General features: G+C 45.0%; 1 protein-coding gene across 6 annotated transcripts in view; it reads left to right on the top strand.

Annotated features, from left to right (window-relative positions):
- Positions 1-216: 216 nt before the first annotated feature.
- LOC102413296 (ubl carboxyl-terminal hydrolase 18) overlaps positions 217-26,500 on the top strand; it is a 30,194-nt gene continuing 3,910 nt past the window's right edge. For 3 of the 6 annotated variants that reach the window (XM_025283493.2, XM_006044517.3, XM_044941344.1), the window contains exons 1-8: positions 315-516; positions 12,167-12,276; positions 13,330-13,426; positions 14,462-14,607; positions 21,083-21,162; positions 21,418-21,564; positions 21,893-21,988; positions 22,414-22,581. In XM_025283493.2, coding sequence (XP_025139278.2) covers positions 12,273-12,276; positions 13,330-13,426; positions 14,462-14,607; positions 21,083-21,162; positions 21,418-21,564; positions 21,893-21,988; positions 22,414-22,581 — 738 coding nt within the window. In that variant the 5' untranslated portion in view covers positions 315-516; positions 12,167-12,272. The other 3 variants (XM_044941346.1, XM_044941345.1, XM_044941347.1) reach the window with 3 other exon arrangements.

Raw genomic sequence — 26,500 nt, 5'->3', positions numbered from 1 at the left:
TAAAACACCTCCAAATGACTACGGAGATCTTAAAATGTCCAAACAAGAGCTTATTCTAGGAACCAGTTTAGGCCTTGTTCTGCAAACCGCGCGCACGTTTAAACACGAAACCAACTGCGGAGGCACGGACTTCGCGTTCACGAGCGCTTCGTCCGCTGAGTTTCGCTTTCAGTTCGCAGGAAACGAAAGCCTAGCGCCAGGGTGGGGGCGGGGACGGGGCGGGGACCAGGGTGTGGGCGGGGACAGAGGTGCTGGTGCAAGGGCGCCCGGTGCGCGGGGACCCAGAGGGCCAGAAGTAGGGGACCGAGGTGAGTAGGGAGGCGCGGCGACAGACGGGGGGACCGAAGTGGGCGGACCGGGCGTCGCCTGCTGCTCCAGCCCCGCAGCCTCCTGGAGGGCCCCACACTGTGGCTGTACTTCCCCCGCATTCGACTTGGCAGCGCGGGTCTGAAGCTTCGCGGCTCTTACGGCAAGTTTGGTGGTACTTACTTACTGGAAACTTTCTCTCTACGGAAGGTAAGGCGGGGCTCTGCTCATTGCCGCGTGGATACTGACAGGATTTATTTGGGTTCCGCGGATTATAATAATGGTCTGTATTCATTAATAGGTGTATTGGATCGATGCAGTTTTCCCACGCTGATGTACTGATTTAGACTTTTTGCATGACTTTAATTAAAGAAGAAATTGCAAAACTGTCGAAGCTTGTAAGGAAAATTCCAAAAAATGCAGACAAATCTGTGAGATAGAAATAAGGTTTCTTTTAATCCTTAACTCGCTATCATTTTATTGGGTACCTTACCAGAAATTTTTATATGTACAACTCCAAAATTGCTCTGTAAGTTTGCTTCCCCCCACCTAACAGTATATTATAGACATGTTTCTATGGCAAGAGATACGGTAGGTCCACCTCATTTTAAAAACTGGTGAAAAATATGAGAGGTACGTCTTTCTATTTAAACATTCCATGGACATTTAGGTTCTTTCCCGTTTTTACTGGTATGGATGATACAACAGTATCATTTATAGTCATAGTTGTGCAAATATATGAGCATATTTGTGGAGAGTTCCTATAAGTAGAATTGCTGGGTCAGTGGCATACAGACTGAGAAATTTTAAAGATTTTGTAAATTGTGCAAATCAGAATATTTTAGTCTGAAGTTAGACCTTTAAACCTAAAACTCTATTCTGTGACCCCTGAAAATCTGGACTTAAAGCGTTTTGAAAATTAAAGCAGAGCCTTCACTTTCATGCTTTACGGCATTGAGGTAGCTATACTTTGAAATCGTTGAAATAGGGGCACATATTTAAAATATTTCTTTTTGATGGCTCAGACAATGAAAAATCTTCCTGCAATGCGGGAGACCTGGGTTTGATCCCTGGGTTGGGAAGATCCCCTGGAGAAGGAAATGGCAACCCACTCCAGTAGTCTCACCTGGAGAATTCCATGGACCTAGGAACCTGGTGGGCTACAGTCCATGGTATCACAAAAGAGTCAGACATGACTGGGTCACAAAAGAGTCAGACATGACTGAGCGACTGACACATACTTTGCATTTGGTGTCACACTGTGAGGGTGAGGTGGGGGCTTCAGCCTAGACATTTAGGAGGTCTGCTGTGCTCATAGGAACCAGACAGGCCATCAGCTGACAGGTACACAGCTCCATCCTGGTTTTTGGATCTCTATCAAGGAACTGGAAAAAAAAGAAACTTAAAATTTTTTTTTTAACCAATAAAAATTCGTCGCACAGTATAGATGCTTTTATATTAAGTATGGTGATGAGCTTGCAAAGAGGTTTCATCTGGAATGCTTCAGTCTGTGTGCCCAGCACATTACCATTACTGGAGAAGCACACACAAACATGAAATATGAGATCTGAATCTGTTGCCATGATGGGTTGGATTTGGACTATGAGGCTTGCATCACATTCCAGGCATGTAGGTTTTGTTCCTCTTTAGGCATTTAAGGACGGAGTTGGTTTTCCTTGCAGAGAGTCTAGTAGTGAGTGAAGAGCTCAGTTAGAGCCCCGGGCCAGCCCAGGTTTCCTACATCGGGTCTTACGCTGTTTCTCTGAAGTCTCCAGTTGTTTCTGTGGCTACAATGGTGGCTAGTCTAAGCCGGCTGTTTCTGTCCTTCACATCTCCCACTTATAAGCGTAAAACTTTTAGGAAGAGTGAGTTAAGTTAGTTTTGTTCTTTGCAACCTAAAATTTTATTAAATAGGAGACTATTTTTCAGAGCAATTTTAGGTTCACAGCAAAATTGAGTACACAGAGTTCCTGTATACCTCCTGCCCCTCCAGCCTCCTCCACTGTAAACAGTTGGTTACAATTTATGAACATAGGTCATTATCATCCAAAATCTGTGCTTTACATTAGGGTTCATTGTTTTGTGCATTCTATGAATTTTGACAAATGTATAATGGCATGTATCCACCATGTATCAGACAGAATAGGAATAGTCTCACTGCCCTAAGAATCCTGTGTTGGAGCCCATTTTTCAGTCAGGCATTGAGTTTGAAAATTCAGCATCCTTAAAATATTCCTCAAAATATATCCATTCTCCTTTCCCCCGTCACCACTTGCTTAGCTCACTTTCCCCATCCTTCTCAGATCTTTAAGTTTCGCTTTCCTCTTTTTTTTTGCCCCACCTACCTGTCTCCTCTGTGACTAGCTCTGAAGTTTCGTGCCTCTCTCTGTTGCTCTTTGGGATCTGGCCTCTCACCTCTCCAGATGATACCTCCACTGGGTTTTACTGTCGTATTTTCAAGGTCTGGCAGACTGCAGAGTAATGTCTCTGGAAAACAGGCTGATCCCTTCCTACTGTTTCATCAGGTTTCCTTCGATGTGTCTCAAAGTCCTAGGTTTTGCTCATGGAATTGTCAACCGCCATCATTTGTCAGTTTAACTTTCCTAGGCTGATCCTTATAAGAGGAACAACTGTTTATGACTATTGAAAATATTTACTAAGAAAAGAGAGAGTGTTATCTGAGCCATTTAACATGAGCCTGTTAATTATGCCACTTGTATTTAGCATTTTCCGAGCTTATTATGTTCTCCTCCCTTCACCTTTTATAAAAGGATTGATAAAAAATTGTAAAACTTCTCATTCTTAATTCACTAATTTTTTGGATCTTAGAATAGAAACACTATTGCTAAGAAAGTCTCCCTTAAAAGATTTTAAATCTATGCCTTAAATGATTTATTGCTTGTTTAAAATCATATTAATTGTAAGAAATTAAGAAAAATAATCCAGGGAAAGACAAAAATGATTTGTAACCAATTGGAATTACTCTTTAATGACATTTTTGATATATTTTGTCCCAGTCTTTTTTTCTCTATGTGTGTAGTTCTGTTTTATAAAATTGAGTTCATACTATGTAATTTGTAAAATACAGAAAGGAAATAGGCTGTAAAAATGAATTTTGGTGAACAGTCTTCACATAGATCTTTGTATGGATCTCTATTTCTTGAAGCCAGAGTCCTGGAGCAGAGTCATGTTAACCAGTAGTCTTTCAGCTAAAAGTATCAGGAACCCATTTCAGGCTAATTTTAAAAACAGCAGAGGGGATTCTGAGTGGAGACCTCTGGGGGCAGGCATCTGGAGGCTGGGTTGGTCCAGGGCCTCAGCTGGCCGTCTTGGGACTCTGTCTGCTTCTCCGTCTCTTGGTTCTGTTACCTGTCATTGGCCCTTTTCATTGGCTGAGGTTTTTTCTTCCTGTAGTGGGAAAGATGGTCTGATTTACAATCTTCTGGCCTAAAATCTCATCTAAGAAGTCTAAAGGCTGATTATTATCAGTCCTGATTGGGTTGTGTGACCATTGCCGAAACAGCCACCATGAGCCCTTCGAGGCCAGGCCTCTGAGCCAGGCAGTGGGTGTGGGCTCCACCCAGTCTTCATAGTCTGAAAGTTGAGAGAGTTTTTGTAAAGAAAAAGTGAGTCTGCTACCAAAAAGTTGGGTACTGGGCTGCAGAAATGACAGCTGTCCACTGGAGTTGTTTTTGAGGTGTGGTGCGCGTTGCCGAGTGTGCGCCCAGGCTGACTGTGGTTGTCCACTCCCCGTGGCCATGTGTGGATGAGGAGCTGCTGCTCTGCACCTCGTCTGTGTCTGCACAGGTGACACCATGAGATCTTCACTGCTGACGCCCTAAATGGAAATAAAGCAGCTGGGAAATCATGCCCCTTTAGGGAGAGCAATACTGGAACTGAACTGAAAACAGTCTTCATGAAATGACTTGAAGGTAGCTGGTCTGCACGCACACCTCTGTGCCGGTGGTCAGCCCCCTGAAGCCTGAACTTGGTCAGTGCTTGTCCAGAATAGCCTCTCAGCCTTAATGCGCCCGTAGGCGCATTCACTCGGGAATCTTGTCAAAATGCAGATTCCAGACCTGCCTCTTTAACAGACTTCAGGTGGTACTTATGCCACTGGTCCAGAGACCTGCCTTTCTAGTGACAAGATGTTAGACAAGTGGTTGCCAATATTTTAGCAAAACGAAAGAAAACCTCCCCTTCAGATAAGAATTATACTCTCAATATCCATTAATTGAGAAAACACATTGGAAATTACTACATATTCAGAAAAGCTTTTACACCTTTTGGCAGAACACTAAAGGACTGAGTGTTAAACTCAACGTTTGATTACAGGTGAGGCCATCTGCTTCTTGCCTGTGCTGAAATGCACTCCAATTTCAGCACATCGCTGGAGTTGAAGAATGGGAGGATCTTCCAGCTGGTGTCCCCTGAGAAGCGTTTGGATTCTCAACAAGGCTTTTAGTGTGGTTACTTCTTCAGTACTTTCCAGTGAACAAGCTGCAGGTGCTAAGTTCTGCAAACTACAGCATTAGGGCGTATTTCTGTGAGTGTGTGTGTTATTGTTTGAGTAGCTTTTTAATCACATAGTGTCTGCTCTTCAGTAGTGTTTGAACATCTTACAGTAAGTTTGTGACAAAACCATTCCAAAATCTCTGATGAAGGATGGCAAAACTGTCTCGCTGTCTTTCTCTGACCAGGATTTCTTGTTACATTCTTCTGTGCTCTAGTTACCTCCTGGACACATACTGAAGGGTGTGAACAAAACATTGTATGCCAGACCTGCCATATGATTTGTGGGTCCCCTAGTAAAGTAAGAACATGGGGCTCCTTATTAAACAATTGTGAAGAATTTCAAGACTGCAACAAGGGAGCGTTAAACCAGACCGGGTGCTTCTGTGTGTGTCTTTGCAGCGACACAGGTTGTGTACGTATCAAGCCAGCCCTGACTTGTCTGTGACTGCCAAACCATTCATAGCCTTCACCTTGTTTGCTCCACTGTTGATGACAACTGTATGACATTGACATTTAAAAAACTGGTTTTCCAGTCTATAAATATTCTTCAATCAAACTTTTTAGGAGAGAATCTGACTGGACTCACCATTAACCCATCATGCTGTTTAAAATAGGCTCTGGTTGTTTCTGCCTGTTCAGATGCTTGGTGTATATGATACAGAAGTAGCACATTTAAAATGATCACTGTTTATTTGATGTGTACAGCAGAATATAATTCAGAAAATTTATTTCTAGAAACATATTTTCCAGAGCAGGTTGTCCTTAGGATGCATAGTTTAGGTAACTGTCAAAAGTCAAGCTTTTTATTTCCAACCATTGAATTCAGTAACCATCTAAAGTCATCATTCAAACAAGCATTTTTAACCTCCACAAGTAGAACAGATCTTAAAAAGAGTGCTTGATTCATGTGTATAGTCTGATTTTTGAAGTTTGACAAGTGTGAACAAACTGTGTTTTTGGCATTTGGTTTCTTTTCAGATTTTTTTATATTGTTTCTTATACCTGCATTGAAAAATGATTTATTCTTGATTTTTTGTAGATATTTTTGGAGTTTTTCCTCCTGATGATAACTGGTAAAACTGATGTTCTGGTTTAAATTCATCTACACAAGATTTGAAGTATTTGCAAAAAAAATAATTTGCAGATATGTTTTTTTTCTTGAAAGACTCATGACTTAATTGGAATTACATAATTAAAATTTAAATACAATTCTTAGAGATTATTTTGTTTAATATGAGAAGTCTGACATACCAAACAGTTTTGCAAAGTGTAGAATTGTTACAATCTAACTCTGTTATTCTAAATTACTTTAAAATGTAATAAAATTGCCTAACATAGCTTTGTAAATCAGCTATATTCCAATAAAAAATTTTCATAAAGTTGTAAGCCAAAAAAGATAAAATATTCTCTGTAAGCTATTTAGCAAACTTATTCACTCTCTTTACTACATGTATTTTCAATTTCTTTTCCTTTTTTAATATTTTAAGATAATTTTATGCATATAATTAGTGGTCCAAACCATTCACTGTTGCAGCATCTTTCTTTTGCAGTGAAAATTATGCTTTAATGTCTCAACATAGAAAGTATATGAGATTCTCTACCCTAAGTTGTGTGGATCGTTTGCAACTGGATCTTCAGATATTAACAGTTAATCCAGGTGACCCCCCCTTTTTTGTCACACTGGTCACCTGGGTGGTGACCACAATGACCATTCAATCATGTGCCAGTGCAGGGACACCAGGAGGGACACTGAGGTGGGCGTTTGGTGGTTGGCCTCTCAAAGGCTGAGGCTGAGGAGTGGATGGATCTTAGCTGAATAATAATAAAGTGAAGTCATGCTCTGGTACTTCCTACTCCATCTGAAAATGGAAGTCTTCATACAGTGTTTGGTGTGTGTTTGGATACGGTGCCACTTTAGTCCAGAGCTCTGTCTGTAGATGGGAACGACTGGTCTTTCTGTCAGATCTAGGGTTTGGTATTTTGTCTTTTATTATCTGTTCTTCAGTGTGTGCTCTGGTGTGCCTACTTGGTACGCTGCTCTGCAGTCTGTCTTCAGCCTGTGTTTACGCGGTCATTCCCCTGCATCCCACGAGGTGGCAAGGCTGACACATCCACATGATTCGGCTTCTGCTTTTCTCGCTGGAGACAGAGCTCTGAGGGAATCTGCCTTTAAGGTTAGGGTTCTTCTTAATTAAATTAATTAAACTGAGTGTCTTTGGGAAAAATCCTGGGAGTGATCTATGATTCAGATTTGTCAGCAGTAGGTCAGCTCTATGTGCCCTGCTGGGCTATGCAATGTGAATGACTCCTTCATGCCCACGTCAGACCTGTGTCTTCATGCCTGTGTCTTGTCTCCTCAGACTACTGCCCTTGACTCCAAGTTCCAATTAATTCATTAGCTGCTGCTGCTGCTGCTAAGTCGCTTCAGTCGTGTCCGACTCTGTGCGACCCCATAGACGGCAGCCCACCAGGCTCCCCTGTCCCTGGGATTCTCTAGGCAAGAACACTGGAGTGGGTTGCCATTTCCTTCTCCAATGCATGAAAGTGAAAAGTGAAAGTGAAGTCGCTCAGTCGTTTCCTAGTCTTTGCAACCCCATGGACTGCAGCCTACCAGGCTCTTCTGTCCATGGGATTTTCCAGGCAAGAGTACTGAAGTGGGTTGCCATTGCCTTCTCTGATTCATTAGCTAGTGAATAATAAATAAATGTTTATGAACCCCTTTCCCCTAGCTGGAACATTACTGGCAAGTACATGCTTTCTGCTTGTCTCTTCCCTCTGCTTCCCTGTCGGAGGTAATGACCTTTTTGATCATAGTTATCCATTTAAGAAGCTTTATCTCCTGTGCCCATTGATGCCTGAACAATGTAATATCTCATTTTCCTTGAGTTTGAATTACAAAAGAAATATTATATATTATCTTCTAAGAATTGTCTTTTGACTCAGCACTGTTTCTAAGATTTACCCTTTCGGGACATGTTCACTCAGGTGCAGCTAAGGAGTATTATTTCACTGTGTACATCTATTACAGCCCATGTACTCATTCTTTTGCCTTTGGGCCAAGTGCTTGGATTGTTTCCATGTTTTTGCTGTACAAACAGGACTGATGTGAACTTTCTTGTATATGTCTCCAGGGACACATGTAAGAATTTCTCTTAAAAATTTTTGGGTCGAAGTTAAGTGAAACTAGATGATGCCAAATTGCTTTCCCAAGTGATTGTACCATTTTACACACCCCCAAGTGGTGTGTAAGAGATCATATTTATCTACATTCTTTCCAACACTTGGTTCAATCACAAATTTTTTTGGCTGCACTGAGCCCTTGTTACTTGAACCATGAACTTCCAGATGTTCAAACTGATTTTAGAAAAGGGAGAGGACCCAGAGATCAAATTGCCAACATCCGCTGGATCATCGGAAAAGCAAGAGAGTTCCAGAAAAACATCTATTTCTGCTTTATTGACTCTGCCAAAGCCTTTGACTGTGTGGATCACAATAAACTGTGGAAAATTCTGAAAGAGATGGGAATACCAGACCACCTGACCTGCCTCTTGAGAAACCTATATGCAGGTCAGGAAGCAACAGTTAGAACTGGACATGGAACAACAGACTGGTTCCAAATAGGAAAAGGAGTACGTCAAGGCTGTCTATTGTCACCCTGCTTATTTAACTTATATGCAGAGTACATCATGAGAAATGCTGGGCTGGAAGAATCACAAGCTGGAATCAAGATTGCCGGGAGAAATATCAATAACCTCAGATATGCAAATGACACCACCCTTATGGCAGAAAGTGAAGAGGAACTAAAAAGCCTCTTGATGAAAGTGAAAGAGGAGAGTGAAAAAGTTGGCTTAAAGCTCAACATTCAGAAAACGAAGATCATGGCATCTGGTCCCATCACTTCATGGGAAATAGATGGGGAAACAGTGGAAACAATGTCAGACTTTATTTTGGGGGGCTCCAAAATCACTGCAGATGGTGACTGCAGCCATGAAATTAAAAGACGCTTACTCCTTGGAAGAAAAGTTATGGCCAACTTAGACAGCATATTAAAAAGCAGAGACATTACTTTGCCAACTAAGGTCCATCTAGTCAAGGCTATGGTTTTTCCATTTGTCATGTATGGATGTAAGAGTTGGACTATAAAGAAAGCTGAGCACAGAAGAATTGATGCTTTTGAACTGTGGTGTTGGAGAAGACTCTTGAGAGTCCCTTGGACTGCAAGGAGATCCAACCAGTCCATCCTAAAGGAGATCAGTCCTGAGTGTTCATTGGAAGGACTGATGTTGAAGCTGAAACTCCAATACTTTGGCCACCTAATGCGAAAAGCTGACTCATTTGAAAAGACCCTGATGCCGGGAAAGACTGAGGGCAGGAGATGGAGATGGTTGGATGGCATCACTGACTCGATGGACGTGGGTTTTGGTGGACTCCGGGAGTTGGTGATGGACAGGTAGGCCAGGCGTGCTGCGGTTCATGGGGTCGCAGAGTTGGACACAACTGAGTGACTGAACTGAGCCCTTGTTGTGGTGCACAGGCTTTCTCTAGTTGTGGAGTGCTGGCTCTAGAGCACGGGCTCAGTAGTTGTGTCATATGGGCTTAGTTGTCCTGTGGCGTGGGGGATCTTCCCTGACCAGAGATTGAACCTGTGTCCCCTGCATTGGAAGGTATATACTTAACCATTGGACCACCAGGGAAGTCCCCAGAATTCTTAACCGATGCCAGTTGAACAGTGTAAAATGCTATCTCATTATGGTCAAGGTTTGCAGTTCCCTGACCACTAGTGACCACTTAACTTTTTATAAAACTTCAAATTCTGGAACTCTACATTTTTTCCAGTCCTGACTTGGATTCAGCTATGCAGATTTGCTCAGAGTCCTTTGCACACTCTTCCCACCTGCTCCTCCCCCAACCATTGGGTGTCTTTGCACATCACCTGCCTTGCCCCAAGGTGTCCTTTATTTTAAACCATACCCTTTCCTTCATAATAAACTCAGATCCAGACCCACTTTTCCCACAAAACTTGTCCTTGTGAACATCAGGGAATTTAGGTCACTTCATTTAAACACTGAGTCCTAATGGGCCTCTCAGCCAGTGGCTAAAGTGCAGATGGGTGCAAGGCATTTAGCTACGTTTATTAATAACCTTAGGGGGAGTTCCCTGGTGGTCCAGTGGTTAAGACTCTGTGTTCCCCATGAAGGGGCCTGGGTTCAATCCTCGCCAGGGAACTAGATCCTGTCCACTGCAACTAAGCGATCCCTCATGCTACAGCTAAGATCCAGCACAGCCAAATAAATGTTTAAAAACAAACCCTTAACTTTGTACACTGTGACCTTGTAATTATATTTCTAAGAATCTCGCCCAAATACTGATTTAGCGACTGGTTGTATCTGATGGTCAGGTAAGTTAGAAAGCCACAGACTTATTTGCACCAGGATAGGGAAATGATGGTCATGAGTTTACGCAAGCTCTGCAAGATACAGAACAGCGAAGTCTGGTGTGCTGCAGTCCATAGTGTCGCAAAGAGTTGGACATGACTGAGCGACTGAACGACAACAAGGGGAATGATTGAGCAAACAGTATGTGTTGTGGCCTCAGCTTAGACTCTGGGCAGGCCTGAGCCCTGAGCTGTTGGCAAAGCTGAAGCCCTTTCAGCAGAACTCCGTGAGATGAAAAGGCAGGAGGCAGTGGGAGGCCTGGGCGTGGATCCTACTTCCATGTCAAGTCTGCTTGTAGACACAAGGGAACATTTGTGCATGGATCGCTGTGTTGGGCAGTGCCCTGCAGACACCCGTGTGCACTCTGGGAAGGTACGGACAGGGTACGGTGCTTGGGACCTGTTCTGAGACTCCTGAGATTCCAAGCATACCTGGAGAGGATGCACAGGTAGCTGAAGTCTGTGCTGTCTGGAGGAAGTGGGTTCTGGTTCACATGACCTCGTTTACAGCTGTGGTTTTGTTGCATCTGTGACCTTTGGTTTGACTGAGGAAAAATCGGATAGGTAGAGAAAGGTTTTATACCTAAAGATATTCCCTGTATTTTTTTTTTAAGTAATGGTAAATAATTGAAAACAACCAGATTATTCCACAGTGTTTGTTGCTATATTAGGAATCATTGTGAAATGGTTGATAATGTACTGCTTTTTCTATCTCATGTTACAACAAGAATTTTCCCAAGTCATTTTAAGCACTTTACAAATTTTCTTGTGTGCTGATTTAGCAACAAAATTACAGGCCTCTGTCAGTGACCCGTGACCACGGAAGGGGAAAAGGAGAAAGCCCAGGGCAGAAAAGAATGTGTGATAAAGTTTATTATGTGACTCTGCACACATGGGCATGGGGTTTGGGTTCCCAAGGACATTTGCCAGTCAGTGCTGGCTGAGTTGTCGGCATTTCTTGGTGGAGCCTGTTGAGAAGAAGAGTATATACTGTGTGTGTGTGTGTGTGTTGTCTAAGAAAACTCAATAGACTGCAGACCTGCTATTGACTTGCTCCTCCGTTGATGGTGTAATCCCAGCTGAGATGATCGTGGAAGAGGTGTGCTGGGGAGCTCCCTTGGGAAGACACCAGGGTGGGGGGCAGGGAGAAGTGAGCACAGCAGGGTGGGCAAAGGGGGGACTCGAACTGCCAGACTCTGCAACAGAGCCCTCAGCTGATCTGAGGGGAACTCGGGACTGGGTGACCCTTCAGAGCTATCACACCTTCAGGCAGGTGGTAAGGCCGTCATGCCCCTCATTGTCGAACCCCTGGAGAGGGACTGGGCCAGCTGTCTTCACTGGGGTGAATTCCTCGGGGGCCTCAGTGGGGGGCTGTTGACCACCAACACCCGTCGGCCTGGGGAAGGGCTCCTGCCCTGCCAGAGTCTGGGTGTCACCACCCCCCACCACAGGCAACATAGCTGTTCCCACATCAGGGTACAATGAGCCAGGTATCGGGATGGTCCTTGCACCGCACCCATGGGGTGTTAACAGCACCCTGGCTTCCCCACTGAGGAACCAGGAGAGGCTTCCTCGGGTCCAAAGTGCAGACAGCCTTCAGGCAGTGGCACTGATGGCCTCCAGGGATAGTTTGGGCCTGGGATTGAGCAGCAGGGAGACCCAGGTGTATGGCCTGGACCCTTGGTGAATGTGGAGCCGTTTGCCTGAATAGAGAGCCTGGAGGTAGGGGGAGAGGTTGCGGCCGTGGGTCCTGATGAGGAGACAGTGGGGACGAGGGACCATGGGGATGGTGCTCGCCGAGTTGTCGTTTCTCGCCCTAGAGCTTTGTGGCTGGTCTCCCCGGACACTGACCCTTTAAGACTGGCTGTTGGAAGTCCAAACTGGTCACACAGATGTTCTTCCTCTTCACAGAGGGCCTCCAAGGCCAGCTCATGAGAGCTCTTCTGGGAAGTGAGGTCGAGCTGTCCTGAAGACGCCTGCAGCAGCTGTCGGTCCAGGGACCTTGGAGCAACCACTGATGGGTACGTGCTGGGACCCCCGCCGATCCTGGCTGTCTCCACGTTTCTCTGCAGAGCCCATTGAGAAGGACGAGGCAGAGGAAGCCCAAGCCCACCAGCCAAGACCCCGCTTCTGCTCTTTTGTCTGCATAGAAACACTTTGGTTGTCCACTGGACCCTGAAGCCGTGGAGCCGTGTGGTCCATGAGGCCTGCTCTCTTGTGCCTCCACTTTGGCAGCTGTGAAGTGGGGACTCCTGAGCACATAGGCTTGTTGGGAAAAATGGGGACCATTTTAATCCCGCACACCTGGGGCTTCTGCTGAGTGGGGAGTGGACATCTGTGGCCCTGCTGGACCAGATTCCTGGTTCTTGTTGCCCTAGCATGTACACCAGAGCCCTTTCCCCAGGAACTCTGAGAAAGTAGACTCCCTTCCTCTTAAATGACACACCTTGTAGGGCCTGCTGAGCACAGGGTGGGTGGGAGAGGGGAGGTTGGTGGTTAGTGGCTCAGAGAAATGCTCTCTTGGTTTTCCCACATCCACAGAAGTTCCCTGTAGCTTGCAGCCTCTTGAGGTGAGTTCAGATGAAGTGGGTCCCCCAAGCTTTCTCTTGATTTCCTCCCACCGTGTGGTAGGGCCTGGGTAGGGCGTTTGCACCAGGGTCTGGAATAGGTTGTCTGGGAGGGTGTTCTTGGCCCTGACCCCGTGGATGCCCACTGTGACCCAGCGCTGTGGGGCAGCTGCCGGGCAGGGCTCCGAGCTCCCCCAGGTGCTCTCTGTAGTCTTCTCTTCCTCTGCTCTTACTGCTGCACTGTTACCAGTTTGACAGCGAATGATGCCCCTCGTTGTGGTGTGTCTCTCTCCTAGACGGTGGAGACTTTGGCTGTTGTTTCACTTTTCAGAGGCTGGTGTTTCTCTTTCGTTTCCAATTTGTTTGCAACCTCCTTAGTGAATTCTTTGTGCTCCTGGGAGTCCTTTGTAGGATTTCACGTCCTCATGAGGGCCGAGAAGAATGTTTGGTGTTTGTTGAGTTCCATGGAGGGCCTTTCTCTCAGCGTCTTCCCTCTGCTCCTTGCAGGCCCGGTCGGTTTACACAACATTGGACAGACATGCTGTCTTAACTCCCTGATCCAGGTCCTTGTTAGAAATGTGGGATTCGCCAAGATACTGAAGAGGTAAGACCATTGTTAAGGCAGATAAATGTGTGTATTGTTTTTTGTTTTCATTTATTCTGTTATTCACAGTTATTTGGACTTTGAGAAGTCTTCTTTCAAAAGCTGCCAGAGAAGAGATCTTGTTTTGTACAATCTGGACTATACATTGTAATCATCTAGGAAGTTTAAAAAAATGTGAAATGCCGATCCCATCCCAGATATTTGGTTTCACTTGGGGTCTGGATGGGTTTCTAGGGTGGGGCCCAAGATGGGTACTTTCCAGAAAACTCCCCAGATGATTCTAAAATGCAGTCAGACTGAGAACCACTGATTTGGTTAAAAGGAAGTTGGGGTAGTATCAGTGGGCGGGTCCATGAGTCTGTTGACTTTTCTCAAACAGCACACACACACACACACACACACGCAGAGTATATATAAACACACAGTACACAGACTGTGAAAACCCTTCTTCTCAGTGCATTCTGCCCTGAAGCGTTGAGGCTCAGCCAGCAGTGACTGTGTGGAACACCATGCCAGTGTGTGCATATTCACATAATACACCTTATATCGCTCATTCTTTTCTGCCTTGAGCTTTCTCCTTTTCCCGTTTCATGGACACGGGAGGTTGCCTGTAATTAAATCATTGCCAGAATACACTGACGTTCCTTCCCGTGTCCTTCCCAGGACTAGACCTTACTTGCTGTTTCCCTTTGAAGGACTTCAGGCTGGGCGTGTGCTGAGGACCGAGGACCTACTGCTCTTGCCCTTCATCTTGGTGTGATTCTCGTGCAGGGTGGGGAGAGGGTGCCCCGTCTCGAGAGGACACTCTATAGCTGATTTGCTGACATGGCCGTCCTCAGCCTTGTCTGTACATTTTAGTCATCTGGGAAATAAAAATTTTGATAAAGGGCCCTGCCCCCAGAAATCCTGATGTGGTCCATCTGCAGAGTGGCCCGGACATGGAGATTTTTGAAGGTTCTCCCAGGTGACTCTAGTGTGGCCCTGGTGTTGAGAACAGTGGGGACAGGGAGGTTCATGGCTCTTCTCACCCGGCAGGATAACGGTGCCGGGCGGAGCTGAGGAGCAGAGGAGGAGTGTCCCCTTCCAGCTGCTCTTGCTGCTGGAGAAGATGCAGGACAGCCGGAAGAAGGCGGTGCAGCCCATGGAGCTGGCCTACTGTCTGCAGAAGTACAACATTCCAAGTAAGACAGTCCTCCTGCTCTGGCTCCTGGCCTGGTGCTCTGAGGGGAAGGGGAGATCTTGCAGGGCTGAAGGGGAGGGAGCAGAAGAGAGGAGAGCGGAAGAAAGGAGGGGCCTGATGGCCCTTGAGTGCACAGGAAGGAAACCCTCCTTGTGTTGGACGCCTGTGTGTGGATCTGAAATACCTTAAACAACCCTCATCTCGCAGGGACAGCGTTCGTTTCGTTATTCATGTTTTACTTTCGAACTCACTCTTTTACTGCCTCTCAGTGGAGTAAGTCAGCCTAGGAGTCTCCTCAAAGCTGGTTCAGCTGCAGGTAAAGCATCCTAAAGAAACAGAATACAGGATTTGTAAGGAGAAACCATGTTCTATGAAAGGAAACTCTTAAATAGCTTTTTTTTTTTTTTAAAACAGACTCAAATGAAATATACATCACATACTATAAATTTAGTCATTTAAAAGTATACAATTCAGAGGTTTTTAGGATTTCACAAAGTTGTGGAATTATCATCACAGTCTAAATTTAGCAAATTTTTATCGTCCCCCCAAAGAAATCCTCTACCCGTTAATAATTGCTCACCATTCTCCTTTGTCTTCTTCCAGGTTTCCTACATCTAGCTCTTAGATCTAGACCTGTGTTTCACTTAGAGTTAAATTTTGTGAATGGTGTGAGGTAGGGGTCCAGCTTCATTCTTTTGTACGTGGTATCCAGTTGTTTCAGCGCCACATGTTGAAGGTACTCCTCTCTTGCTCAGTTGGTCTAGTTTCTTTCCTTATTCCAGTGAGCATCCTCTCACTTCAGCCTGGCAAACTCCTCTCAGCCATCCTTGTGAGGCAGGCCTGGTGGTGATGATCTCTTAGCTTTTCTCTGTCTGGGAAAGCCTGTGTCTCTCCTTCATTTCTGAAGGACAGCGTTCCCAGATAACGTTCTGTTTATCAGCAGTTTCTCCTTTCATCCCTTTGTATATACCTTCCTACTTTCTTGTGGTCTGTAAGGTTTGTGCTGAGAATGTACTGATACCTTATGAAGCGGGTTCCCTTGTGCATGATAGGCTTCTTTTCTCATATGGCTTTTAAGATCTCTTTGATTAAAAAAAAATTATTTTTGGTTGCTTTGGGTCTTCGTTGCTTTGCGTGGGCCCTTTTTCTAGTTTGGGGGAGTGGAGGCTACTTTTCCTTGCAGCGTGTGGGCTTCTCATTGTGGTGGCTTCTCTTGTTGTGGAGCACTGGCTCTGGGTCACGTGGGCTTGGCAGCTGCAGCTCCCAGGCTCTGTCCCACAGGCTCAATGCTGTAGCCCACGGGCTTAGTTGCTGTGTGACTTGTGAGATCTTCCCAGACCAGCGATTGAACCTGAGTCCTATCCACTGCACCATCAGGAGTTCCTGTCTTTGACTTTTGACAGTATTATGATGTTTCTTAGAGAACAGTTAGTTGAGAGGAATATATTTGGGAACCAACAAGCTTCATGAACTTCAATGTCTGAATGTCTCCCCGGATTTGGGATGTCCCAGCCACTGTTTCTTGAGATAAGTTTTCTACCCTTTCCCTTCTCATCTTCTGGGACTCCATCAAAGTGTTTCCATGCATTGTAAGTTAGGTTGTGGATTTGAGATCTTTCTTGTTTTTTTAACATAATAAGCATTTGTAGTCTGAATTTTTCCTCCAGCTTTGCTTTCACTGCAGCCCATAAATTTTGGTATGTTGTGTTTTTATTTTCATTTGTCTCTCAATATTCTCATTTTTTTATGTTACACAACAAAGTGATTAAGTATTTCTATACATTTCAAAATGAACACCATAGGTCTAATTACCATGGGTTACCATGCAAAGATACTACATAACGATTAACTCGGTTCCCCACACTGTACATTTAATACCTGTGCTTCACTTATTTTGCAACTGGAAGTTTGTGCCTCTTAATCTCCCTCACATATTTATCTCCTCTCTCCGATTCACACTGGAGACTGCTCAGGTTCCTTTTTTGTTGTTATTCAGTCACTCAGTCGTATCTGATTCTTTTGAGACCCCATGGAGTGTAGCATACCAGGCTTCCCTGTCCTTCAGTATCTCCCAGAGTTTGCTCAAACTCATGTCCATTGAGTTGATGATGCCATCCAACCATCTCATCCTCTGTGGCCCCCTTCTCCTCCTCCTCTCAATCTTTCCCAGCATCAGGGTCTTTTCCAATGAGTCAGCTCTTTGCATCAGGTGGCTAAATTATTGGAGCTTCAGCTTCAGCATCAGCCCTTCCAGTTAGGTTGTTTGTTTTCTTAGTGTTGAGTTTGAAGAGTTTTTTGTGTATTTAGTATCTTCTTAAAATATCTCTTTTGTAAATATTTTCCGTCAATCTGTAGTTTGCTCTCTCATGCTCCTGACAGAGCAGAAATTGTTAATTTTAATGAAGTCCAGCTTATCAGTTCTTTCTTTTATTGATTATACCTTGCTGTCATATCTAAAAAATAATCACCAAACCCAAGGCTGTGTAGATTTAGTCTTATATTATCTTAAGGAGTTTTATTTACAGTTTTGCATTTTACATTTAGGTCTGTTATCTATTTTGTTCGTTTTCTTCTTTTTTAGGATGTAAGGTCAGTGTCCAGATTGGTTTTTTTCATGTGAATGTTCAGGTATTTGAGCAACATTTGGTGAAAACACTGGTTTCCATCGTGAAAGAGCAGTTGACAATTGTTTCAGTCAGTTCAGTCGTTCAGTCACATCTGACTCTTTGTGACCCCATGAACTGCAGCATGCCAGGCTGCCGTGCCCATCACCAACCCTCAGAGCTTGCTTAAACTCACATCTATCGAGTCGGTGATGCCATCCAACCATCTCATCCTCTCATCCTCCCCTTTTCCTCCTGTCTTCAGTCTTTCCCAAGATCTTTCGATCTTTTGACATTGTTTATTTTGATGTATTTTGGGGCTCTCTATTCTGTCCCATTGATCTATTTTTCTATTCTTTTGTAATACACTTTGTCTTGATAACTGAGGCTCTGCAGTTTGATATTAGTCATCTGATTTTATTTGATTTTTTCCTTCAGTACTATGTTGGCTACTCTGAGTCTTCTGCCTCTCCAGGTAAACTTTGGAATAAGTTTATCAATATTCATGAAATAACTTTCTGGCATCTTGATGGAGTTGCATTGAGTCTAGAGATCAGGTTAGGAGGAAGAACTGGCATGTTGACAATTTTTAGTCTTTGTATCCATGAACATGGAATATCTCTCCATTAGGTAGGTCTTTTGATTTTATTCATCAGTGTTTGTAGCTTTTCTCATATCGATCTTATACATATTTGGTGAGATTTATATCTAAGTATTTCATTTCATGTGCTCTAATATAAATTATATTGTGTTTTAAATTTAAAATCTCACTTGTTCATTGCTGATATATAAGAAAGTGATTGACTTCTGTATATTTGCCTTGTAGCCTGCAATCTAACCATAATCACTTATTAGTTCCAGGAGTTTTTGGTTATTTTGCATTTTCTATGTGAATGATCATGTCATCTGCAAAGAAGGACATTCTGAAATCTTCTTTCCAGTCAGTATACCCTTTATTTCCTTTTCTTCTCTAATTAGCTAGGGCTTCCAATACAACATTGTGGTGAGAGGGAATGTTCTTGTTTATTTTCCTGATCTTGGAGGAAACACTGCTAGTTTCTCACTATTAAATGTGATATTAGCTGTAGGTTTTTTGAAGATGTTCTTTATCAATCTTAGGAAGGTTCTGTCCGTTCTTAGTTGGCTGAGAGTTTTTATCATGAATGGGTTTTGGATTTTGGCAGATGATTTTCTGTATCTATTAATGTACTCATGTGAATATTCTTTAGAGCCTGTTGATGTCATAGGTTCATGAATTGATTTCCAGTTGAACTAGTCTTGCCTGGGATAAGTCTTGGTTGTGGTGTAGAATTCTTTTTACATTTTTTGGATTCTATTTGTTAATGTTGTCTTATGGATTTTGAATCTGTGTTCACGTGAGATATTGATCTGTAGTTTTCTTTTATTGGAATGTTTTTGTCTGGCTTGGTATTAGGGTATTAGGGTGAAGGTGATCTCATAGAATGAGTTGGGAAGTATTCCCTCTGCTTCTGTCTTATGAAGAGATTTTGGGGAATTGGAAGAATTCCTCCCATAAGTGTTTGGTTGAATTCATCAGTGAACCCAATGGATGCTCTTCATTTTTCGTCATTCATTTTTCCTTTCATTCCTCAGACTGGATAACCTCCGTTGACCTATATTCAGGTTTGATGATTCCTTTGCCAACTCAGATCTGCTCTTGACTACTTCTGGTGAGCACTTCTGTCCTTCTACTCTTCCAGTCAGGAATTTCAGTTTGGTCTTTTATGTATTTCTTTTCTCTATTGATACTTTTTATTTGGTGAGACATTGTTTTCATTCTTTAGTTATTTTGGGTTTTTGGATGCTTTAGTTCTTTGAACATATAGTAATAACTAATCTGAAGTCTTTGTCTAGTACATCTGGGGCGTCTCAGTGAGTTTCTAGTCATTGCTCTTTTTCCTGTGTGTGCACCATATTTTTCTGTTTCCTTGTGTGTCTTGTAATTTTTTGTTAGAAACTAGACATTTTAGATAATGTGACAACACTGAACATCAGAAACCCCCACAGTGGGGTATGTTCTTGCTGTTGTTTTTACTGTGGCTCTTCATATAGTCTTTCCAAGACTAATTCTGTAACGTTTATATTCCCTGTGGTATGCGGCCATGGGAGTTTTTATGTGGTTAGCTAAGTGTCAGGTAGTGATTGGCTAGAAATTTCTTTAAATGCTTTGCACTAACAAGTCTTCTAGTCTTTGCCAAGGGGCCCTGTGTGTTGACTGGGTACATCTTCAAAGCCCAGGCAGTTTGTGATGCTTTGAGCCTTCATTTCATACTTGCACAGAAACTTAAAATCAGTCAGATGGAAGAGACTGGGGTCCTTTCGGGTCCTGGGTGTGAAATTGACCTTCCAGATCACCAGGAATATGTCAGAGCCTTTGAAAGTGTGAGGGCTTCCCTGGTGGCTCAGACGGTAAAGCATCTGTCTGCAATGCAGGAGACATGGGTTCGATCCCTGGATTGGAAAGATTCCCCTGGAGAAGGAAATGGCAATCCACTCCAGTACTCTTGCCTGGAAAATCCCATGGACGGAGGAGCCTGGTAGGCTACAGTCCATGGGGTCGCAAAGAGTCAGACACGACTGAGTGACTTCACTTTCACTTTGAAAGTGTGCAGTGAACATCTTATTCCCTTTAAGATCTTTCCTTTGAGTTTCTGGCCAGGCTTTTCTTGCCTCAGCTGGCATGGTTGCCTTAGGTAACTGAGTTGTTTATTGTCGCTGAGCATTTTCCACAGACACCCTGGGAATATTACAGGCTTTCAGCTCTGAGTCAGGTTAAATAACAGCAACCTCCTTTAAATGGGCTTTTCCCTGGAGCTGCTGCAAACAGGTCAGATTGTGGGAATGCTCCTGGCCAGGGGCTTTCCTAGGTGCCCAGTCCAGCCCCAGCCTGTCACCTGTGGCAACTGCAAGACTTCTCGTTTTCAAGCCTTCTGCAGAGCATTGAAGAATGTGTGGGAACCAGCCAAGTTGAGGAAGCTGCAGTCCCTGCTCTGCAGTTTTTCCTGAATTCCTAAGATTTTTGTAAACTCTTGGTTTTGTTGCTTGTGTGGAGGAGTGGGTTTAGAGAGACCCTCTCTCTGCTGCCCCAGGTATAGCTCATGTTTCTCTAGTTTTCCTAACAGTTTGTATGCCTGGGGAAGTCTTCTCTAAATTGTGAGTCCATAGATGTGAGTACATGGATACTCACCTTCTGCTAGAATGTAGGTTTCCTGGGAACAGGAACTTTCTCTGGCTTGTGCAGTACCTGCATGTAGCAGGAGTGAAGGAAATTATAGGTTGGGCAGGGCCCCGGTATGTCTCAGATGAATTGGGACTCCTGGTTCTGGAATGGGCAGATGAGGTAGGACGTCTCTTTGACCCTCTTCATGTCCTGTGTTGGCTCTGGGGAAGGCAGCCTGCTGAAAGTAATTCTCTGGAGACAGCATCAGTTCAACCTGCTACTAGCCTGTTAATCCCTGTTTTGGGATTATTAACTTGGAATTTGGATTGATTAACCATTCAGCTGGGCTTTCTGGGTGACTCAGATGGTAAAGAATCTGCCTGCAATGGAGGAGAACCCGGGTTCGATCCCTAGGTGGAAGATCTAATAAGTAATGCTCACTGATTATGTGCTGGTTGTTGAGTTGGTAAGGGAATGAGACTGACAGAGTCTTTGCCTCCATGGAGCTGACAATTGAGAGGAGAGACAGGCCAAAACAAAATAAAACCCCCAAACATTGAGTACAAATTGTGATAAGTATCACAAAGGAAATGGTGTTAACAGGTATGAATTCTTAGTCTGGTAGCTGGGGCAGGAGGGCATGACCGGCATCCTGGGCCCTTACCCTGGGAGTTGCTTTTCTCTTTGGCCAGTGTTTGTCCAGCACGATGCTGCCCAGCTCTACCTCACAGTCTGGAACCTGATCAAGAACCAGATCACAGACGTGGACTTGGTAAGTCCTAGAACAGAGAGCTCAGAAAGGGAGGATGCTGTCCTTGTGCACATGGAAACCAAGAGGAAACGTGTAGAATGCTCACCACAGTTGTGCAGTGTGGCCGCTGTGACTTCTCTGCACCTTAGTGAGCAGGGGCAGGGGCAGCCGCTGTTTCTGGAGCTCTGTGTGGTGCCTCCAGCTCTGGACGTGGCTGACCTGTTCACTCGGGCTCTCTTTGCCCCTCTTCCTCCTACCCCCCGCCCCACGTTGCAGGTGGCAAGGCTGCAAGCCCTCTACACCATCCGGTTGAAGGAGTCCTTTGTCTGTCTTGAATGTACCTCAGAGATGAGCAGAGACAGCAGCATGCTGGCCCTCCCCCTGTCTGTCTTTGATATGCACTGGAAGCCCCTGAAAACGCTGGTGAGGTTCCTCCTGGGGAGTTTGCTATTCCCTGCAGCCCAATGTTGTCAGTGCTCCCTTGCTTCTTTAATGCACCCTTGGCTTTTAAAAACTAATTTCCATTTCCTAAGCATGGGTCTGCTTAGTTCTCCTTTGATTTGCAGGAAAAATAAGTCTCTCCTCCTGCTCCCCTTGTCCTTCCTGCTCCTCAACAAGTAGATCCTCTCTGAGATCCTGGCACGTGCACCACGTGGGCTGATGTTAGGGGAACCTGAGGAGAACCCTCGTCTGTGGGGAAAGGGGTGACCCCAGGTGGAGTAACCCTGGCTTTCCCTGCTCTCTGGGGCAGGAGGATGCCCTCCACTGTTTCTTCCAGCCGCAGGAGCTGTCCAGCAAAGACAAGTGCTTCTGTGGGAGCTGTGGCAGGAAGACTCGCTGGAAGCAGGTACTCGTTGCTGATCAGAGGCGTCCCTGGACTGTGGGGTGGGGGGTGGGGGCCCTTGGGAAGGGGGCATGCTGAGGGAGGGAATCTGCCAGGCTGGGTCCAGGATCCTGGGGGCTTCTGATACCCAGAGCTGTGGATGCGCTCCTGGGGCCCCATCACTGTAGGGGTGGGGAGGACACAAGAGCCACACTCAGGCCCACCCTCGCCTGGGCTCAGGGAGCAGACTCCACAGTCCCCTACAGACCCCTGTGGAGCCCTGGGCTGCTCAAGCCTTCTGTGGGAGACCCAGCAGATTCCGAGGAGGGGTGCTGTTCCACTCCCTTCTTTTTGGGGAGGAAGAACATCCTGTTGGCCCTGGTGCTCCTTGGAATTGACCTGTTTCAAGTGCTTGGGACTCATCTCCATGGTGACTGTGTTTTTTCCAGGTCTTGACACTGACCCATCTGCCCCAGACACTGACCATCCACCTCATGAGATTCTCCATCAGAAACCTGCGGGCAGAAAAAGTTTGCCACTCATTATATTTCCCCCAGAATCTGGATCTAACCAAGCTCCTTGAGACAAAGGGGGAGCCCTGCAGTGCTGAGGAGCAGGTGAGGGCCCTCATGCTCCTTACACACAAACACGCACGCACACACACACACACACACCCCACACACACACCCTGGCCTCATCAGAGCCCATGTCTTTTGTCTGTCTCCCTCCCCACCCCTATCAGACACCACGTCCTTTGTCTGTCTCCTTCCCCTGAGCTGCCCAGCATCACACTCACCAGAGATGCGTTTTGGGTTTGGGGCGCCATCCTCTCCTCTGTGGCCGAGCTCAGGACGCACAGGGAGGAACACTCACCAACGCTTAGTGTGATTCGTGGAAACATACTCACACACTCAAGAAACACTGATCTTTCAATAAGGAGTTTAGAGTCTTCTCGAATAACAGCCATGGGGCTGTTCGCTTCACATTCCCACCAACGTTGGTGTTGGCAGCTGCATTTCTGTTAAGACTCAGAAGACTTTATTTCTAATGACTGGATTTGTGCTCAGCTATCTCCCAGCACTGACAGAAGGAACCATACTTCAGAACCTTCCTTTTACGTAGGGTGTGCCACAGGCGACCCACATCCTGGGTGCTAAGCAGCACCAGCCTTGCTTCCTTCTCCCGACAGATTACACTTGCCTTAAAGGAGCCAGCACTTGGGGCCAAATTGATTTAGAGTAAAGTTGAATCCAGTTGTCTTGAGCTAGTAAGTTGTTGGGAGATTCTGAGAAAAGTGACATAAATATCTTTTCTCCATAGGTTTAAAATCCTACAATTATTGCCATATATACATGGGTCAGTTTTTGGACTGTCTGTTTTGTTCCCCTGGGCTGTTTACTATCCATGCTCTACAACTATGGGTTTGTGTTTTTTTTTGAAAAATTGAGGCCTGACCATGTGTTTTAGTGGCTCCTATTATAATAGGGTTTCCTTCCCTGTTTGGGGCATAGGATTCTGTTCTTTCCTTCTAGTTTCCTTATTTCCACTTGCACAGCCTACCTAATGAAGTATCTTAAAATTCTTTTACCTTGAAAAGACGTGTGAGGAATTATATAATGTCTCCCTATCTACCAACAGCCTAAACAGTTGTGCAGACTCACAACCAGTCTTTCTTTATTTGCACCCCATCCTCTTCCTTCTCCAAACCTCTACTGGGTTATTTTGAAGCAAATCTCAGATGCCATGCATGTCATTTGCAAGTATTTCATTATGTCTCTCTAGGGCTTCCTTGGTGGCTCAGACGGTAAAGAGCCCACTTTCAATGCTGGAGACCTGGGTTCAATCCCTGGGTCAGGAAGGTCCCCTTGAGGAGGGCATGGCCACCCACTGCAGTATTCTTGCCTGGAGAATCCCCATGGACCGAGGAGCCTGGCAGGCTACAGTCCATGAGGTCTCTAAGAGTTGGACATGACTGAGCACCTAAGCGCACAGCACATGTCTCTCTAAAGAAGAAGCACACTTTTTCCAAACATGACCAGTTCCATCTCATGATTATGTAATATCCTCTAATATCCAGTCGGTATGTGGATCTCCTGACTGTCCTGTAAGTCGTTTGCTGTGTTTGAATCTAGATCCACATAAAGTCTATACTTGCATTTGCCTTGGTTTGCTCCGTCCCTCTCTTGGCCTTTCTTTCTTCCATAGGTTCTGTTTCTTTGTTGTTCTCTCTCCTTTTCTTTTCCTTGAGATGCATTTGTTTGAAGGGTTTTGTGTACACCCAGAATTGGCTGGTGGTCTTGTTTGGCGCTTTCCTCTCTCCTTGTATTTCCTGTAAACTGATAGTTCCATCCAGAGTTTGCCCCAGAGTAATATTAAAAACCCAGTGTAATGTCCTCACGTGAGAACAGAGAATGATTTGAGCCCTCCCTTTTAGGGACAAAGCTTTGTTTTGTCGACTAAAAAATACAGTCACAACCTGAAAGTAGAGAGTTTTTTATTTGGTGGGAATGTTTAGGACTCAGAGTCCCAGAGACAGTATCTCAGTAGCTCTGAGAAAACTGCTGCAAGGAGGCAGGAGGGCAGTGAACCAGTGAGGTTGCTCAGTTGTGTCCGACTCTTTGCAACCCCATGGACTGTAGCTTACCAGGCTCCTCCATCCCTGGAATTTTCCAGGCAAGAGTACTGGAGTGGGTTGCCATTTTCTTCTCCAGGGGATCTTCGTAACCCAGGGATCAAACCCGGGTCTCCTACAATGCAGGCAGATGCTTTACCATCTGAGCCACCAGGGAGTCAGTCTACATACAAGTTTGCAATGGAGGGAGCAGGCAGTCTGAACATCACAGATTAGGTATGAAGCTAAGGAGTTTGGCATTCTGTGTATGGGTGCAAGCCTCTGGGCTTGGATTCACTCCTTTCATGTGCAGCTCAGTGACCTGAGCACCTCAGCCAATCCTGTTTCCTCGTTTGCCTGGCTTCTTGCATCCCCCTGCTCCCACCCCCCCACAGCAGTCACTGTGGGGTGGCAGCATCTGCTGGACCTCAGTTTTGGGGAGCCCTCATTCACATTTGGAGGCCAGAAATCACTGGTGGCTGTGACATTCCTTGTTTATTAATAGGAGAAGATATTTTCATTTCACAGTTTGTACCACCCTCATCCTGTCCCCTTCATAATCCCATTTCAGAGTCTCAGGTAAGGGACATTATTTGACTGTATTGAGAAGAAAAGTACAATTTTCCTGACTCTTGTGGAGATCTTGCTCAAAATGAAGACTCTCACCACTGTTCCCTTTTCACAGAGAATCATCTCTTATCTAGCCTTTCTGAGACCAAAGGGAGCAGGGTTAATTACCCCAAACCTGGTGACTATGCTGGTCTTTCCCTTACCGTGATGCTCTCTTACTGATTCTGCTCTGCTTCAAATCTGTCTCCTCCAGGCCTCTCTCCTGGGGCTTCTTTCTCTGCTTCTGGATCCTTTCCTGCCCATTTTTATTGGTATTTAATTTTCATCGCATTCCTTTTTCTTCCCATTGTTCAAATGTCTTCTCATTAGTTTTTATGGTTTCGATCATCTGAAACTGAGGACTTTCGAGTCCCTGTCCCCTACCCAGGTCTCACTCTTGATCCCCAAACCAGGGTGTCCACCTCCAGCTGAGTCCTGAGAAATTCGCTGTCTTCATCCCCAGACACCTCTGTTCCATGTGTAACTTTATAGCACCAACGTCTTCCTAAGTTCCAAGCCAAGAATCTGGGGTTCATCCTTGCAGTGCCCCCTACTTATTCCTCCCCACCGTATCCATCAGTTGCCGAGTGACTTACTGTTTTTCCTTGACTTTGCACAAATCTGTCCCCCACTTCCTCAGTACTGGAGTCAAAAGCTGGCGCTTCAGAGCCAGACAGGCTTGGGTGGAGGTCCCACCTCTTGATAAGCTCTGAATCTGATGTGAGTTACTCTACTCCTTGAGCTCAGATTCCATGTCTGCAAAATGGGATTGATGCCAACACCCTGTGTACAGGTTCGTTGTGGATATTAAATGAAATGGTGCATATGAATCACATTTATCTCTAAACATAGAATCCTATTTAGTCATTAGCTCTCATCAGATGCAAAATCCATTTCAGAATGCATCATGTTAGATGAAGACATACCATATTGTCTTATGAGCCTTGAATGTCTTGTTTTGAAGATGTATTATTATCATTTTAAACAGTGGACCCCCAGGGAAGTTCCCATAGCATCTTTTTTTTTTTTTAATTTTATTTATTTTGACTTTACTGGGTCTTTGTGGCTTTGTACTGGCTCTCTCTAGTTGTGGAGATCAGGGGCTACTCTTTATTGTGGTGAATGGGCTTCTCATTGTGGTGGCTTCTCTCGTTGTGGAGCACAGGCTCTAGATGCGTGGGCTTCAGTAATTATAGCACCCGGGCTTAGTAGTTGTGGCTCGCAGGTTAGATCTGCAGCATGTGGAATCTTCCCAGACGAGGGATCGAACCTGTGTCCCTTGCATCGGCAGTTGGATTCTTAACCACTGTGCCACC

Source organism: Bubalus bubalis, chromosome 4 (genome assembly GCF_019923935.1).
Source record: "Bubalus bubalis isolate 160015118507 breed Murrah chromosome 4, NDDB_SH_1, whole genome shotgun sequence".
Lineage (NCBI taxonomy): Eukaryota > Metazoa > Chordata > Mammalia > Artiodactyla > Bovidae > Bubalus > Bubalus bubalis.
Note: the sequence above shows the minus strand (reverse complement) of the source record. Positions and strands in the feature narration are given on the sequence as shown.